At 45.6% G+C, this 13,330-nt stretch overlaps 1 protein-coding gene and 1 pseudogene across 1 annotated transcript; both read right to left on the bottom strand.

The window, feature by feature from the left end:
- Positions 1-1,386: 1,386 nt before the first annotated feature.
- Positions 1,387-2,149, bottom strand: LOC126068237 (ATP synthase subunit ATP5MJ, mitochondrial-like; annotated as a pseudogene).
- Positions 2,150-6,195: 4,046 nt separating this feature from the next.
- CCR4 (C-C motif chemokine receptor 4) lies at positions 6,196-12,764 on the bottom strand. The gene is made up of 2 exons (XM_049871191.1): positions 12,541-12,764; positions 6,196-8,700 (listed from the first exon to the last, which is right to left on the bottom strand). The coding sequence occupies exon 2, from the start codon at positions 8,646-8,648 to the stop codon at positions 7,566-7,568; it is 1,083 nt and encodes a 360-aa protein (XP_049727148.1). The 5' UTR covers positions 8,649-8,700; positions 12,541-12,764; the 3' UTR covers positions 6,196-7,565.
- Positions 12,765-13,330: the final 566 nt, after the last annotated feature.

Here is a 13,330-nt window from a genome sequence, read left to right on the forward strand (position 1 = left end):
GTTCTACTCTGCAACACATGGCATTGTCATACGTTAGAATCCACTTCATGACAATGGGTTTTAAGGTACCCAGGTGGTGAAAATGGTTTGCACTCAACTTCTAAATGTCAGCAGTTCAAACCCACCCAGCAGCATCACGGAGGAAAAGACTGGCGATCTGCTTCTGTAAAGATTGCAGCCAAGAAAACCCTAAGGAGCAGTTCTGCTCTACAACACATGGGGTCATCATGAGTCGGAAGTAACTCGACGGCAACAAGTTTTTTTGTTGTTGTTGTTTTAGTGGTCAAGTAGTTCTCAGTTTTGTTTGTTTTTGTGGTCAAGTAGTTCTCCAGAACAGCTGATTTTCACAGCCCAGTGGCTCTCTTATTTTCTACTATTGCAGGGACATGTACTTCCTGCAAATTTGAAATCTAGTGAATCTGCCCCCTCTGAACGAAATTGGACTGGCAGCCCTGCTCGACTCAGCTCCTCAACCTTGTGGTGCACCTGACACCTTCGGGAAATGGATTTTTGCAGTGTGTTCTCTGACGTCACTGCCACGCCCACACCCTCCCTCCAGCCTTCTCTTCTGCTCTCTCCCCTGCACTTTCTGTCTGATACTGGCTGATTTGACAAACCTTACCAATAGTTTGGAGTCTGAAAATTATTTCTCTCTCCCCCTCTGGGTTTGATTGAAAATGAAGTTTGTGGGTGTTTTTAAATGCATTCGTCATGCTGTTATTTAACAATTTCCCAGAGAAGGTGAAAATGCAGACTTTCGCAGGGATGCTCGTACCAAAAATCTTCATGAAGTCATTTTTGACCCAAAGCCCACCCACTAATTTCTGGAACTCAAAGGCAATTCAGTCAATCTTTGAAACTTGGCCACATAAAGTTTTATTAGAAACACAATGGGGATTTTGAAGACAGGACTGGTGAACTTTGTAGAGTGAAATAGAAACTTAATTGCCAGCGTAGCCTGCTGCGAGATGAAATCCAGTCATCCAGTAAAAACAACTGAACAGCTGCTTTGTCCTAGGCATTTTGCTGGGTGGACAGGTGGTGGTTACTGTTGGTGGAGTTGTCTAATTCGTGATTACAAGATTATTGCCCCTGGTCCTCAGTTTCTTGGGTAAATAAAACCAACCTTACCTACTTTGTGAGGCTGAAATGAGTTTCAATATATGAAAGTGCTCTGTGGACTTTTGACTTTCTGAAAGGGGAATTTTGAGCCATTGTAGCCTTTTTTTTTTTTTTTTTTAAGTCTCACAGACACATTTATTCACATCACAAAGTAAATGGTGCTCGCGTGAGTGTACAGTGATGTTCCGTCCTTATCTCACATCACTTGCTTAAATTTACAGCCAGGCTGACGTCTCATCTGATGGGAACTCCACGTAAAGTCGGTTAGTGGTAACCGTGGGCAGGCGTAGGACTTGAAGCTTTCAAAGTTTTACTTCTTTTAACAGCGCTCCTAATTTTCTAAATGATGGAGCCCATCAAAGCCATTCCTACCCAAACCTGGTAAACTTGGGGGTAGCAGGGCTTCACAGGGATCCACATACTTTTTTTTTTTTTAAATAATTTTTATTGTGCCCTAAGTGAAAGTTTACAAATCAAGTCAGTCTGTCACATATAAGTTTATACACACCTTACTACATATTCCCACATACTCTCCCCCTAATGAGTCAGCCCGCTCCCTCCTTCCAGTCTCTCCTTTCGTGACCGTTTTGCCAGTTTCTAACCCCCTCTACCCTCCCATCTCCCCTCCAGACAGGAGATGCCAACACAGTCTCAAGTGTCCACCTGATACAAGTAGCTCACTCCTCATCAGCATCTCTCTCCAACCCATTGTCCAGTCCCTTCCATGTCTGATGAGTTGTCTTCGGAAATGGTTCCTGTCCTGGGCCAACAGAAGGTTTGGGGACCATGACCGCTGGGATTCTTCTAGTCTCAGTCAGACCATTAAGTCTGGTCTTTTTATGAGAATTTGGGGTCTGCATCCTACAGTTCTCCTACTCCCTCAGGGGTTCTCTGTTGTGCTCCCTGTCAGGGCAGTCATTGGTTGTGGCTGGGCACCATGGATCCACATACTTTTAATAAGGCTTTGAAGCAGCTCTGCACAGGATAAAAGGTTCTGGCCAGACCAAGGACCCACAGCCAACCCCATTGTAAACTTTTGAGTGAAGTATTGTACCCACAAGAATGGATGAAGCTTGTGTCTGGTTCACTTGAGCCAGGAGAGGCAGGGGATGGAGTGTTCAGTTGCTGATCGATACAGGAAATAGGATGTCAGCTGGCTGTGGCATGGACAAGGGTAGAGAGGGGCTATGACCGCAACCAGGAGAGAGTGGTTTAGTGGTTGATGCCTCAGGGCTTGAGATAGGAAAATTACGGGGGCGAGCGTGAGACTGGCTGAAGAAGAGCCTAGGAACTAAGATCCAAATGGGGTTGAAGATTATGCCTCCACATTTTCCCACACCTGGAATTGGTTTCCACTTATATTGTTCGCAAGAGGACCCCCCCCACCATTAAATCTCCTGCTTGCTAATCTGGGAATTGCAGAGTCGGTCCCTAGTGTGATCAGAAAGTCCCTGTTTTAGATGGGTTTCTGAAAGCAGACTCCGGGACTCAGAGATTACTGTGCGAGAGATTTAATGGTGGTCCTCCCAGGAACCATACCTGTACGGGAGCGAAAGAAACAGGACTGGGCAGTAGGAAAAGTTGGACTGTGATGTAGTTGCAACAGAACCCATTGCTGTCGAGTTGATCCTGATTCATATCACCCCTATAGGTGCAACAGAGTCCTCAGCTAATTTTACAGGGAGCTGGGTAGTTGGAATGGTCCTTCAGAGTTGTACCAAATCAAGGCAAGGGGGTGGGTATTTGTGTTGTGGTTAGGTACCGTGGAGTCAGTTCCAACTCATAGTGACCCTATCTACAACAGAACAAAACACTGCCCAGTCCTACACCATCCTTGCAATCATTGCTATGTTCAAGCCCATTGTTGCAGCCACTATGTCAATCTAGCTCCTTGAGGGTCTTCCTCTTTTTCACTGAACCTCTACCTTACCAAGCATGATATCCTCGTCCAGGGACTGGTCCCTTCTGATAACATGTCCAAAGTATGTGAGGTGAAGACTTGTCATCCTTGCTTTTACGGAGCATTCTAGTTGTACTTACTCTGACAGACTTGTTCATTCTTCTGGCAGTCCATGGTATATTTAATATTCTTTGCCAACAACGTAATTATGGTGTTGGTGAAGGTATTTATAGCCCCTCATTATCTAGTCACTGGTATGAGTTGCCCCCAGAGAGGACAATTCCTAAAAGGAGACTAGCTGAGACCTATCAGCTGCCAACTCTGCAGTGTTTCAGTACTGAAGGAGGGTGTGTGGGGAGCACACCACAGCATCCACTCTAGTCTCCTAAAGCCCAGGGCAAGATGGCGGCAATGACTTGAGAACTCTAAACTGCTGCCTGTTGGGTCTGTAGTAATTTTTCTTTGATCTCATCTTTCTCTATTTTGCTCTTCCCCCTCTCTCCTCCAACGTAGACATACTCACTTTAACTTCATTTTAACCACACACACACAAAAAAAGACTTCTCACCACTCCCTGAACACAATGCTCTCTAACACCACCTTGCCTTTTCACATGCTATTTCATTAGCCTAGAATGTACTTCCTCCCTTCCATCCATCAAAACCATGCCCCCCACCCCCCCCGCAAGGCTTTGTTCAAAAGCCAATCGTATTATGGAAGATCAAATCAATTTCTCCTTTCCCGGGTGCCTCAAAGAACACTGAAACACTGTTATCAAATCTGTCTTGCTTGGACTATAGTTAATCTTGCGTTTGTGTTTTCCCCTCAAAAAACTATAAACTCCACAAGTGCAGAATTTACTCATTTATCCCTTTATTCCTTCCATAACCTAGTACTTAAGCTTGGCACAAAACAGACACTCAACAATTAGGAATTAATGACGTCAAATAATTATAAACTGTTGCGAAATTTTCTTGGGGGAAACTGTGAAGGTCTGAAGACCCTTTGGCGTCACCGTGTGTTTTTTCTTCTTGTGGGAAGTGGATGAAATTTACTGAGTGCCTATTATGGGACAGATCCAGACTCAGCTATTTTCTATGATTCTTAAACAAATCACACCTAGTCTGGGTTCCCCAGGAGCTAGGCGTGCTGCAATGAGGAAGGAATACATCTAATGTCTGAGAAGTTACAGTTAAAACCGACCTTCATGTAGAAATCATGCTGGCTTGTTTTCTATGTTTTTGACAACAAATGGGAAGAGACTTTCTTTTTGATGTTCTCAGAGGGTTTTGTGTGCACGTCAGCAGAAGCTCTCAACTCACGCCCTCAGGGAATACCCCCCAACTTTGGAACAAGGGGAGCCCTGAGTGGCTTGAGGCAATGGAAGACACCCACCCCCAGGCAGACAGATGGGAGCCCCGTGGACCCCGGGAGTCCCTGGGAGGTGCAGAGGGTTACAGTGCTAACGGGAAGGTTGAAGGTTCAAGTTTACCCAGAGGCACCTCAAAAGAAAGGCCTGGAGATCTACTTCTGAAAAATCAGCCATTGAAAGCCCTGTGAATAATTAGATAGTAGACAAGAACTATTTTAGGTGAAGGGAAAGACAACACACGGTACAGGAGAGGTCAGCACAACTGGACTAAACCAAAAGCAAAGAATTTTCCTGAATACAACCAAACGCTTCAAAGGCCAAAGTAGCAGGGACAGGGACCTGGGGGCCATGGTTTCAGGGGACATCTAGGTCAATTGGCATAACAAAATGTATTAAGAAAAATGTTCTGCATCCCACTTTGGAGAGTGGCTTCTGGGGTCTTAAACGCTAGCAAGCAGCCATCTAAAAAAAAAAAAAAAAAATTTTTTTTTTTTTTTTTTTTAATGCATCAATTGGTTTTAACCCACCTGGAGCAAAGGAGAATGAAGAACACCAAAGACACAAGGTAAATATGAGCCCAAGAGACAGAAAGGGCCACATAAACCAGAGACTATATCAGCCTGAGACTGGAAGAACTAGATGGTGCCCAGCTACCACCAATGACTGCCCAGACAGGGAACACAACAGAGAATCCCTGATGGAGCAGAGAACAATGGGATGCAGACCTCAAATTCTTGTAAAAAGATCAGACTTAATGGTCTGACTGAGACTAGAGGGACCCTGGAGGTCGTGGTCCCCAGACCATCTGTTAGCCCAAGACTGGAACCATTTCCAAAGCCAACTCTTCTGACAGGGATTGGACTGGACTATAAGATAGAAAATGATCCTGGTGAGTAGTGAGCTTCTTGGCTCAAGTAGACATATGAGACTATGTGGGCAACTCCTGTTTGGAGGCAAGATAAGAAGGCAGAGGGGGACAGAAGCTAGCTGAATGGACACAGGAAATACAGGGTGGAGAGGAGGAGTGTGCTGTCTCACTAGGGGGAGAGCAGCGAGGAGTACATACCAAGGTGTGTATAAGTCTTTGTACAAGAGACTGACTTGATTTATCAACTTTCACTTAAAGCACAATAAAAAAAATTTAAAAAAAGGAAACCCTGTGGAGCACAGTTCTACTTTGACACCCGTTGAGTTGTCACGTGTAGGAATCAACACCATGGCTACGGGTGGTTTGTTTTGTTTTGTTCTTTTAACTTCTTTAGCCAGTCTTGGTCTCTTGGTGTCCTGAAATTTCTCTCTGTGATTAAATGAATAAAGCAACAGGCTTTACCAGGAAAGGGAAGGTAGTCCCTCATCCAGCAGATCCAAAACCACCCTTTATCTCTGACCCAGGAACAAAGGCGTTTTGCATGAATCATCTTTTTTATTTTTTTAATCACTCTGAACTCTAGGTGCTAATATATGTAGAATTTGGCAGGTCCTAAAAAAAAAAAAAAAAGATTTTTTTTTTTTAACATACCACGCAGAAGTTTTCTAAGGAGACGCTGCCCAGGATCCTCGTCTGCCCTTAACTTCTTTCCCACACTTGTCTCCAAGTGCACTACTACCAAGTAACAGCTCCTTTCCCTACCCCAAGTACAGATCTTAGCAGTGGACCCTTTGACTCCTCCCCTTGGGCAAGCCCATGACACCTACAGCCAGTGGCAAAGCAATGGGAATATTGGCAGCTCAGGTTCCCATCCGTATCAAGAGATCTAAGCGAAAACAGGATAAGGAAAAAAGGCTGCATGGGACAATTAAAAAAAAAAAAACAAGGTAAGTTTATTTTGTTTCTGTAAAGGCAACATCAACTTTCCCTTTTAAAATCACTCTCCTGAAAATAAATTTTCTGGAAATGCGTTCTTTAACATAGCAGGTGCAATAATGTGTAAACTTACAGAAGCCTCTTAAACTGATTAACTCAGTCAATAGCTTGCAAAATAGGTTTTTGCTTTCTGAGGGATGAGAGGTCTCTCCAGACTTTGTGGGCGTCTCTGCTCAGTCCTGAGTAACTAAGGCTGTAAAGATGGAGGCAGTAATTTATCTTAATGGTGTAAAATGGTTAATCAGTTTACTGAAATGACTGACAAGAATTTTGAGTCATCCAAAAGTTAAAAACCGAGGCCAATAGTTCCAAGAGAGAATGACACTTTTTACGGTTTCATAATTTTTTGACAGTCATTTTTATGCCACATCAGCGTAACTTGTAGTTGATCACTCTAAGCTCAGTTGGTGGCATGCCCTTCAAAATGACTAAGGAGGCATCATCAGACATTATCTAAAAAAAAGCCTCCTTATTTTTAATTTTGAAGGCCTGTTTGTAAACAATTAAAAGACCCCAAAAGTGTTTTGGGGGACCTATGTCTTCTTTTTGAAATTTAAATACTTGCCTGTTATAATTAAAACAAAACATACCCACAAGCAAATAAAACTGTGTTTGAATTTCCACAAGTATGTTTGCATTGGGAATGCCTTGTCTGTTCGTGACTGGAAGTCAGGCCTGCTAACGCCTTCAAGTCCTCACGCTTGTCATCAGCGTGAAACGTTTGGCTTCAATTTACATACAAAGAACCCTTTACAATAAACGCATGAAGATCTAGGTTCAGTACTAAATCTTCCTGCATATACCTGACTTCATGTCCTCTACCACACCTCAAGTATATTGTTAGGGAAGTTCTGGTGGGGCGGCAAGTCAAAATTGTCTATATGTTATTTCACAAAAGCTAGAGATTAATTCCAGGGCTATTTTTCACAGCAGGAGGGTAGCAATGTACTCCATCGGCCAATTCTCTACAGCCCCCTCTGGAGAACCCCATCAAGTTCAAGTTAGAAGGAAATGACCTTTCCCCTTCGATATTATCTGTCACCCCATTGAAACACTACTCAGAATTCTTCTCCAACTTACTCATCCCCACAGGCAAGCCCAATGGGTGGCAGGATGCCTCAGTCCAGGTGAACTCTGGCCAGGCTGGAATTGCCCAGGGGAAGGGATAGCTAACTTCGGGGTGAGAAGTCAACTTTCCACTCTGGATGTAAGCTTTCTTCCTGAACTCTTAATGAAATACTACTTTAAGATAAGCTCTTCATTTGGGAAGTCCTTTTTTTTAGCTCTGGTGCTCGCATTCTCGTTTGTCACAGGGCATCATGAAGGTCGTGGTCCACGGTGGACTGTGTGTATGATGAGCTGGGGGTCTCAGCGGAGTAAATTTGGAGGAGCCCACAGTATTGGCAGAGTACAAAAGGGCCCCTGCAGGTTTTGAGGAGCTGAATGATGTACTTCCGAAATTTCTCCCCCAGAAAAAAGTAGATGACCGGGTTAAGGCAGCAGTGAATGAAAGCCAGGGTTTCTGTGGCCTGGATGGCATAGTCCAGATGTCTTTCAAAGGCGCAGTCCTGAAGGATGTCGAGCTCCACCAAGGTCTCCAAGAAGAGCACTACGTTGTAAGGTGTCCAGAACCCAAGGAAGAGGACCACCACGGCGAAGATCATCTTCACGGCCCGGTTCTTCTTCTCATTTTTACAGTGCTGCAGGGTCCTGATGATCATGGAGTAGCAGAACAGCATGATCCCCAAGGGCACAGCCAGCCCCAGAATGTTGATCTCTAGGGAGCTCAGCACCTTCCACGTCGTGGAGTTGAAAGAGTACTTGGTCTTGCAGTAGGTGTGGTTGCGCTCAGTATAACAAGTGCTGAATATGAGGCCTGGGAGTGAGGCTAGTATGGCCACTGACCATGTGGCCAAGCTGGTGATGACCCCATAAGTCAAGGTCCTCGCTCTCAAGGAAAACACGGCGTGCACAATTGCCAGATACCTGTCAATGCTCATGAGCATGATGAAGAATATGCCACTGTAAAAGCCCACCAAGTACATCCAGGAGATAACCTTGCACAGACCCAGTCCAAACACCCACTGGTCGGCAGCGTAGTAGCCCCAGAAAGGGAGGGAGAACACGAAGAGCAGGTCGGAGATGGCAAGGTTGAGCAGGTACACGTCAGTCATGGACTTGAGCCGCTTGAACTTGATCAAAACCAGAACCACCACTGAATTTCCAAGCAGACCAAACAGAAAGACCAAGAAGTAAAGAGGGGGCAGGAAGAGCTCCCCAAATGCCTTGATGCCTTCTTTGGTGCAAGGCTTGGGGATATTCTCGAAGAGATAATAATTGTTATACATGCTTTCATCCAGGGTGGTGTCTGTTATATCCGTGGGGTTCATTTTTTTAAATCTACGGACTCCTCAGGGCAGGCCTGGGCCCAATCCGCAGAAGCTAATAAGGGAAGAGCAAACGAGATTTGTGTAAGAACAGAAACCAACCACAACTGTGCTGAATGCAGAGCCAAAAAACCAAACCAAATTCACTGCTGTTGAGTCAATTCCGACTCATAGTTACCCTATAGAACAGAGTAGAACTGCCCCAGAGGGTTTTCAAGGCTGTAAGTCTTCACGGAAACAGGCTGCCACATCTTCCTCCCACGCAGCACCTGGTGGGTTCGAACCACTGACCTTCTGGTTAGCAGCCAAGTGCTTAACCACTGCACCACCAGGGCTCCTTGAATGCAGAACCGAGCTGCTTAATGTTTATTGCCCGGATTGTTGTACATCTTCCCACACTGAAGGCCTCAGTTTCTCAAAGGTAGCTCAGCCAAATGAAATAACCCTGGCCTTTGGAGTCAGGCAGATTGGGTTCAAATTCTGAACTGCTGCTGCCACTTACAGGGGAATTTTCATTCCCCTCTGCTGGGAGCGGAGCCCTGCTGGTACAGTGGTTAAGAGCTCGGCTGCTAACCAAAAAGTTGGCAGTGCACATGAATTGTAAACTTTCACTTAAAGCACAATAAAACAACAACAACAAAAAGAGTTGGCAGTTCAAATCTACCAGCGACTCCTTGGAAACCCTATGGGACAGTTCTACTCCATCCTGCAGGGCCACTATGAGCTGGAATGGACTCGACGGCAGCGGGTTTTTCTGCTGGGAGCTTCAGTTTTCTCCTTTGTAAGGTGGGGGATAGTAAAACCTCCTTTTCCAGGTGGCCGTGGATGTGTTTCTAAAAGATATTTTGCCCCGGGGACTCTCTGTTAGCCCATAACTAAAACCATTCCCAAAGCCAACTCTTCAGACCAAGATGAGACTGGACTATAACACATAAAATGATACTCATGAAGAGTGAGCTTCTTGGCTCAGGTAGACACATGAGACTATGTGGGCCGCTCCTGTCTGAAGGGGAGATGAGAAGGCAGGGGGGGACAGAAGCTGGCTGAACGGACACGGGAAATACTGGATGAAGAGAAGGAGTGTACTGTCACATTGTAGGGAGAGCAACTAGGGTCACATAACAATGGGAGTATGTTTTTGTATGAGAGACTGACTTGAATTGTAAACTTTCACTTAAAGCGCAATTAAAAAAAAAAAATAAAAGGTATTTTGTAGTCTGGGGTAGAGTCCCTGGGTGGTGCAAATGGCTAAAGTGCTTGGTTGCTCACTGAAAGGTTAGAGGTTCAAGTTCACCCTGAGGCACCTTGGAAGAAAGGCCTGGTGATCTAGTTCTGAAAGACCAGCCATTGGAGACCCTGTGGAGCACAGTTCTACTCTGACACACATGGGGTCGCCACGAGTCGGAACTGACTAGACAGCGACCGGCAGCAGGTGTCAATGAAGTCACCTGCAGTGATGACAAGATCAGTTAATATTCCCAACAGTAGGGCACCCAGGACCTTCCCCACAAACAAGCAAACGTGTGAAATCTAGGCACGCTTCGGTTCAGATCGTAACTCTAAAAACTCATTCACTGCTGAGATAGCCATTAGAATTATCTAATCATTAGAATTATCTGATTCTAATTAGGTAGAACTCGAAGGGAGCCGGGCTGGTCACTTGCTTTTATTTAAAAACAGGAATTCCTCCTGCCTGCTTCGTTTGCGCTTCATAGATTTCAAAGCAGGTCTTGCACAGACCATGCATCTCAATCCTGCAGTCCCGCTCCTGCCCCTATCCCCTTCTCCACCAAAAATCCTGTGCTCTGAGCCAAGTGAAGCCTAACGGGCTCGTGTTTCAGATGAGCCGTGAAAGACTCAGAGAGGTGGAGTGACTTCCGAGGACCACACAGCTACTTGTAGAACTTGCTTCAGACCCCAAGTCCCAGAATGTGCTAGTAAATCAGGGCTCCGACGGGGATGGGGGAGAGAATGTCCTGTGTTGTAGCACTGCCTGGTTCTCATGGTGTAAATACTCTCACTGTGGCCAATTTTAAGTTACCCATTGCCGTCGAGTCGATTCTGACTCATGGCAACCCTGCAGGACAGAGTAGAACTGCCCAGTAGATAGGGTTTCTAAGGCTGTAATCTTTACTGAAGCAGGCTGCCATGTCTTTCACCTGCAAGGGGCTAGCGGGTTCAAATCACTGGCCTTTTGGTTAGCAGCCAAGGGCTTAACTACTGCGCCACCAGGGCTCCTTAATTTCAGGTTAACTCATTGCTGTTGAGTCCATTTCAACTCATAGCAACTCGACAGGACAGAGTAGAACTGCCCCATAGGGTTTCCAAGGCCGTAATCCTTATGGAAGCAGACTGCCACATCTTTCTCCTTCGGGTTAGCAGCTGAGCACGCAACCACTGTGCCATCAAAAAAAAAAAAAACAGGCTCCTTTAATTTCAAGTTACCAACGTGTTAATAACTGCTTCACAAAACTCTTCAATATTTAACAATCAGCTTTCGGAAGTTGGGGCAAGCTGGCTGCAGGACACCCCTGCCACGTCCCGGGTTTGCTCTAAGGGATCCGCTCAGGGGAAACGTGCCTGGCCTTCCCTGCACCGGTGGCCAGCCGCTCTTGGGCCAACATGACACTCGTGCAACAAATGTGTTTCAAGCCCGTCAGAAGGTGGCAATACTCAGTTGGGTAATTTGAGGGAATTTCTTGGTCTTTTCATCAAACAGCGTATAGGAACCAATGTAAACTGCCCTGAGTTCTGTTAGAGTGAGAATTCATCTAACTGATCTAGAAAAGGCATATTATAGCCAGAAATAAAATCTCTCTCTCCCCAGCCACCCTCATTTCCTAAATCAGCAGATTGAGGTTAATACCTTAAAGCTGCATGCGTGCTCTCATGAGAATCAAAGCAATTTAGGGATGGAAGGCCCCTTCTGACTCAAGGCCACCCCATCTAGCTTCCTTTCTCATGCTCCCATGGCACCCTGACATGCCTTTTTAAAACCTTTTTCTCACCGTTCAGGTATTTTCACACCTACTCCCACCGCTGTCCCCCACCACACACGCACCCAAACGCCCAAACAGTGGGTTTCTCAAGAGAGGGATTTTGATTTACTCCTGTAAACCAACGCCGAAGACCTGGTGCAGTGTATAGGGTCCCCCAAAATTTGTTAAGTGAGCAACAGTTCTTGTCTTTCTCCACTGTTTTATCAGTGAAAATTAAAGTAATGAAACAGGCCGAGGGGCTGGGAACAAACAGACTATAAATACAGCTGGTAGCCGTTTGGAATTATTCCTTAGCCCTTGTTTGTGTGTGTTCCTGGCCTGGGGGGTCGCGATAGAAGAGAGAAGCAGGGAAGTTTGTAGTTCTGGAAGCAAATTATCCATACAGGCAGTCCCCAGATTGCGAACCAGTTCCCAAGTGTGCCTTTCAGTTGAATTTGCAGTAAGTCAGAACGAGTGCAAACGGCTCCTATTCAGCCTTATTTTAGTGCAAGAAAAGGCTCGTAGCCTTTTCAGTGATTTAAAACCTGCACATTCAGCAAGTGAAGAATTTTTTGAGAGTAGGGGTTGGTTCAGTCGTTTCAAAGTGAGCGCAAATCTACTTAGCATTAAAGAGCTGGTAGGACTTGTCCATAAATCAGACGTTCAGACGTTTGTAACCCGGGGACGTGTTGTGTACGAGGACTTAGACCCGATGTGTGCAGGGAGAGACGCCCCGCAGAGGAGGGCTCAGAGATTGTGGATTCAGATGGTGTGTGAGACCCAACTTATGTGGCAGCTGTGAGTGCTGGAATGACAAAGACTCCTGAGTGTTGGGGCTGGGTGTGTCCTCAAGTCCAGACACCTCTAGAGAGCTGTGCGTAGCCTGAGGCCCTGGGAGTGTCCCCATTCCCACTTACCTTGCCTTGCTGAGTGGCTCTGAGGAAGGTCTGTGAGGCAGTGTCAGGCTTGCTGGAGAAGTACAGTGCTAAGAAGGACAGGTGCCTTTGAAGGGCACGTGGCTTCCTGTGAGTGCAGCTCTATCCTTCACTCATCTCTGCTGAGCTCAAATGGGTTTTTTGATAGAAGTAAGAAGCAGAAATGAGTGAATCTTAATTACTCTTAGTCGTTCTTAGCCACTCTTAGTCACTCATTTCTCATAACTGAAAACTAGAAAGTTTTGCTCTTTGCTGGATATGAAAGAGAAAAATGAAATAAGTTTTTTTTTTAAGAGAAGTTTTAAATTAAAAAAAATTTTTTTTTTAATTTATCTTTAGTCAACTACATTCTGTAATTCAATAATTGGTGTGTCCTTAAAGTGCTGGGATGCTAACCAAAAGCTTGGCAGTTGGAGTCCACCTGGAGGTGCTGTGGTAGAAAAGCCTGGCGATTTACTTCCAAAAAATCAGCCGCCGAACACCCTAGGGAGCCCAGTTCTACTCTGGTACGCGTGCGGTTGCCACGAGTTGGAGTCCACGAGTTGGAGTCCACTTGATAGCAATTGGTTTTTAATCTTGTGTGAGGTGACATGACAACACAGCTTCAAGCCCCTTTTCCAGCAGGAAGACCTTTCGCTCCCCCAGGCCCTGGACTGCTTAGGAATAGTGGAGCTTTCACTGACAGTGGGCTGGGATGGCACAGTTCCTTTGGGGCTGGGTAGCCAAGGGGTTGGTATCAATCCTGAGTCTCTTGCATAACCTCAGTGTATTG

Source organism: Elephas maximus, chromosome 27, assembly GCF_024166365.1.
Source record: "Elephas maximus indicus isolate mEleMax1 chromosome 27, mEleMax1 primary haplotype, whole genome shotgun sequence".
Lineage (NCBI taxonomy): Eukaryota > Metazoa > Chordata > Mammalia > Proboscidea > Elephantidae > Elephas > Elephas maximus.

What these genes read in the sequence shown, in the direction of transcription:
- CCR4 (XM_049871191.1), bottom strand. Translation starts at nt 8,648, where the DNA reads ATGAACCCCACGGATATAACAGACACCACCCTGGATGAAAGCATGTAT.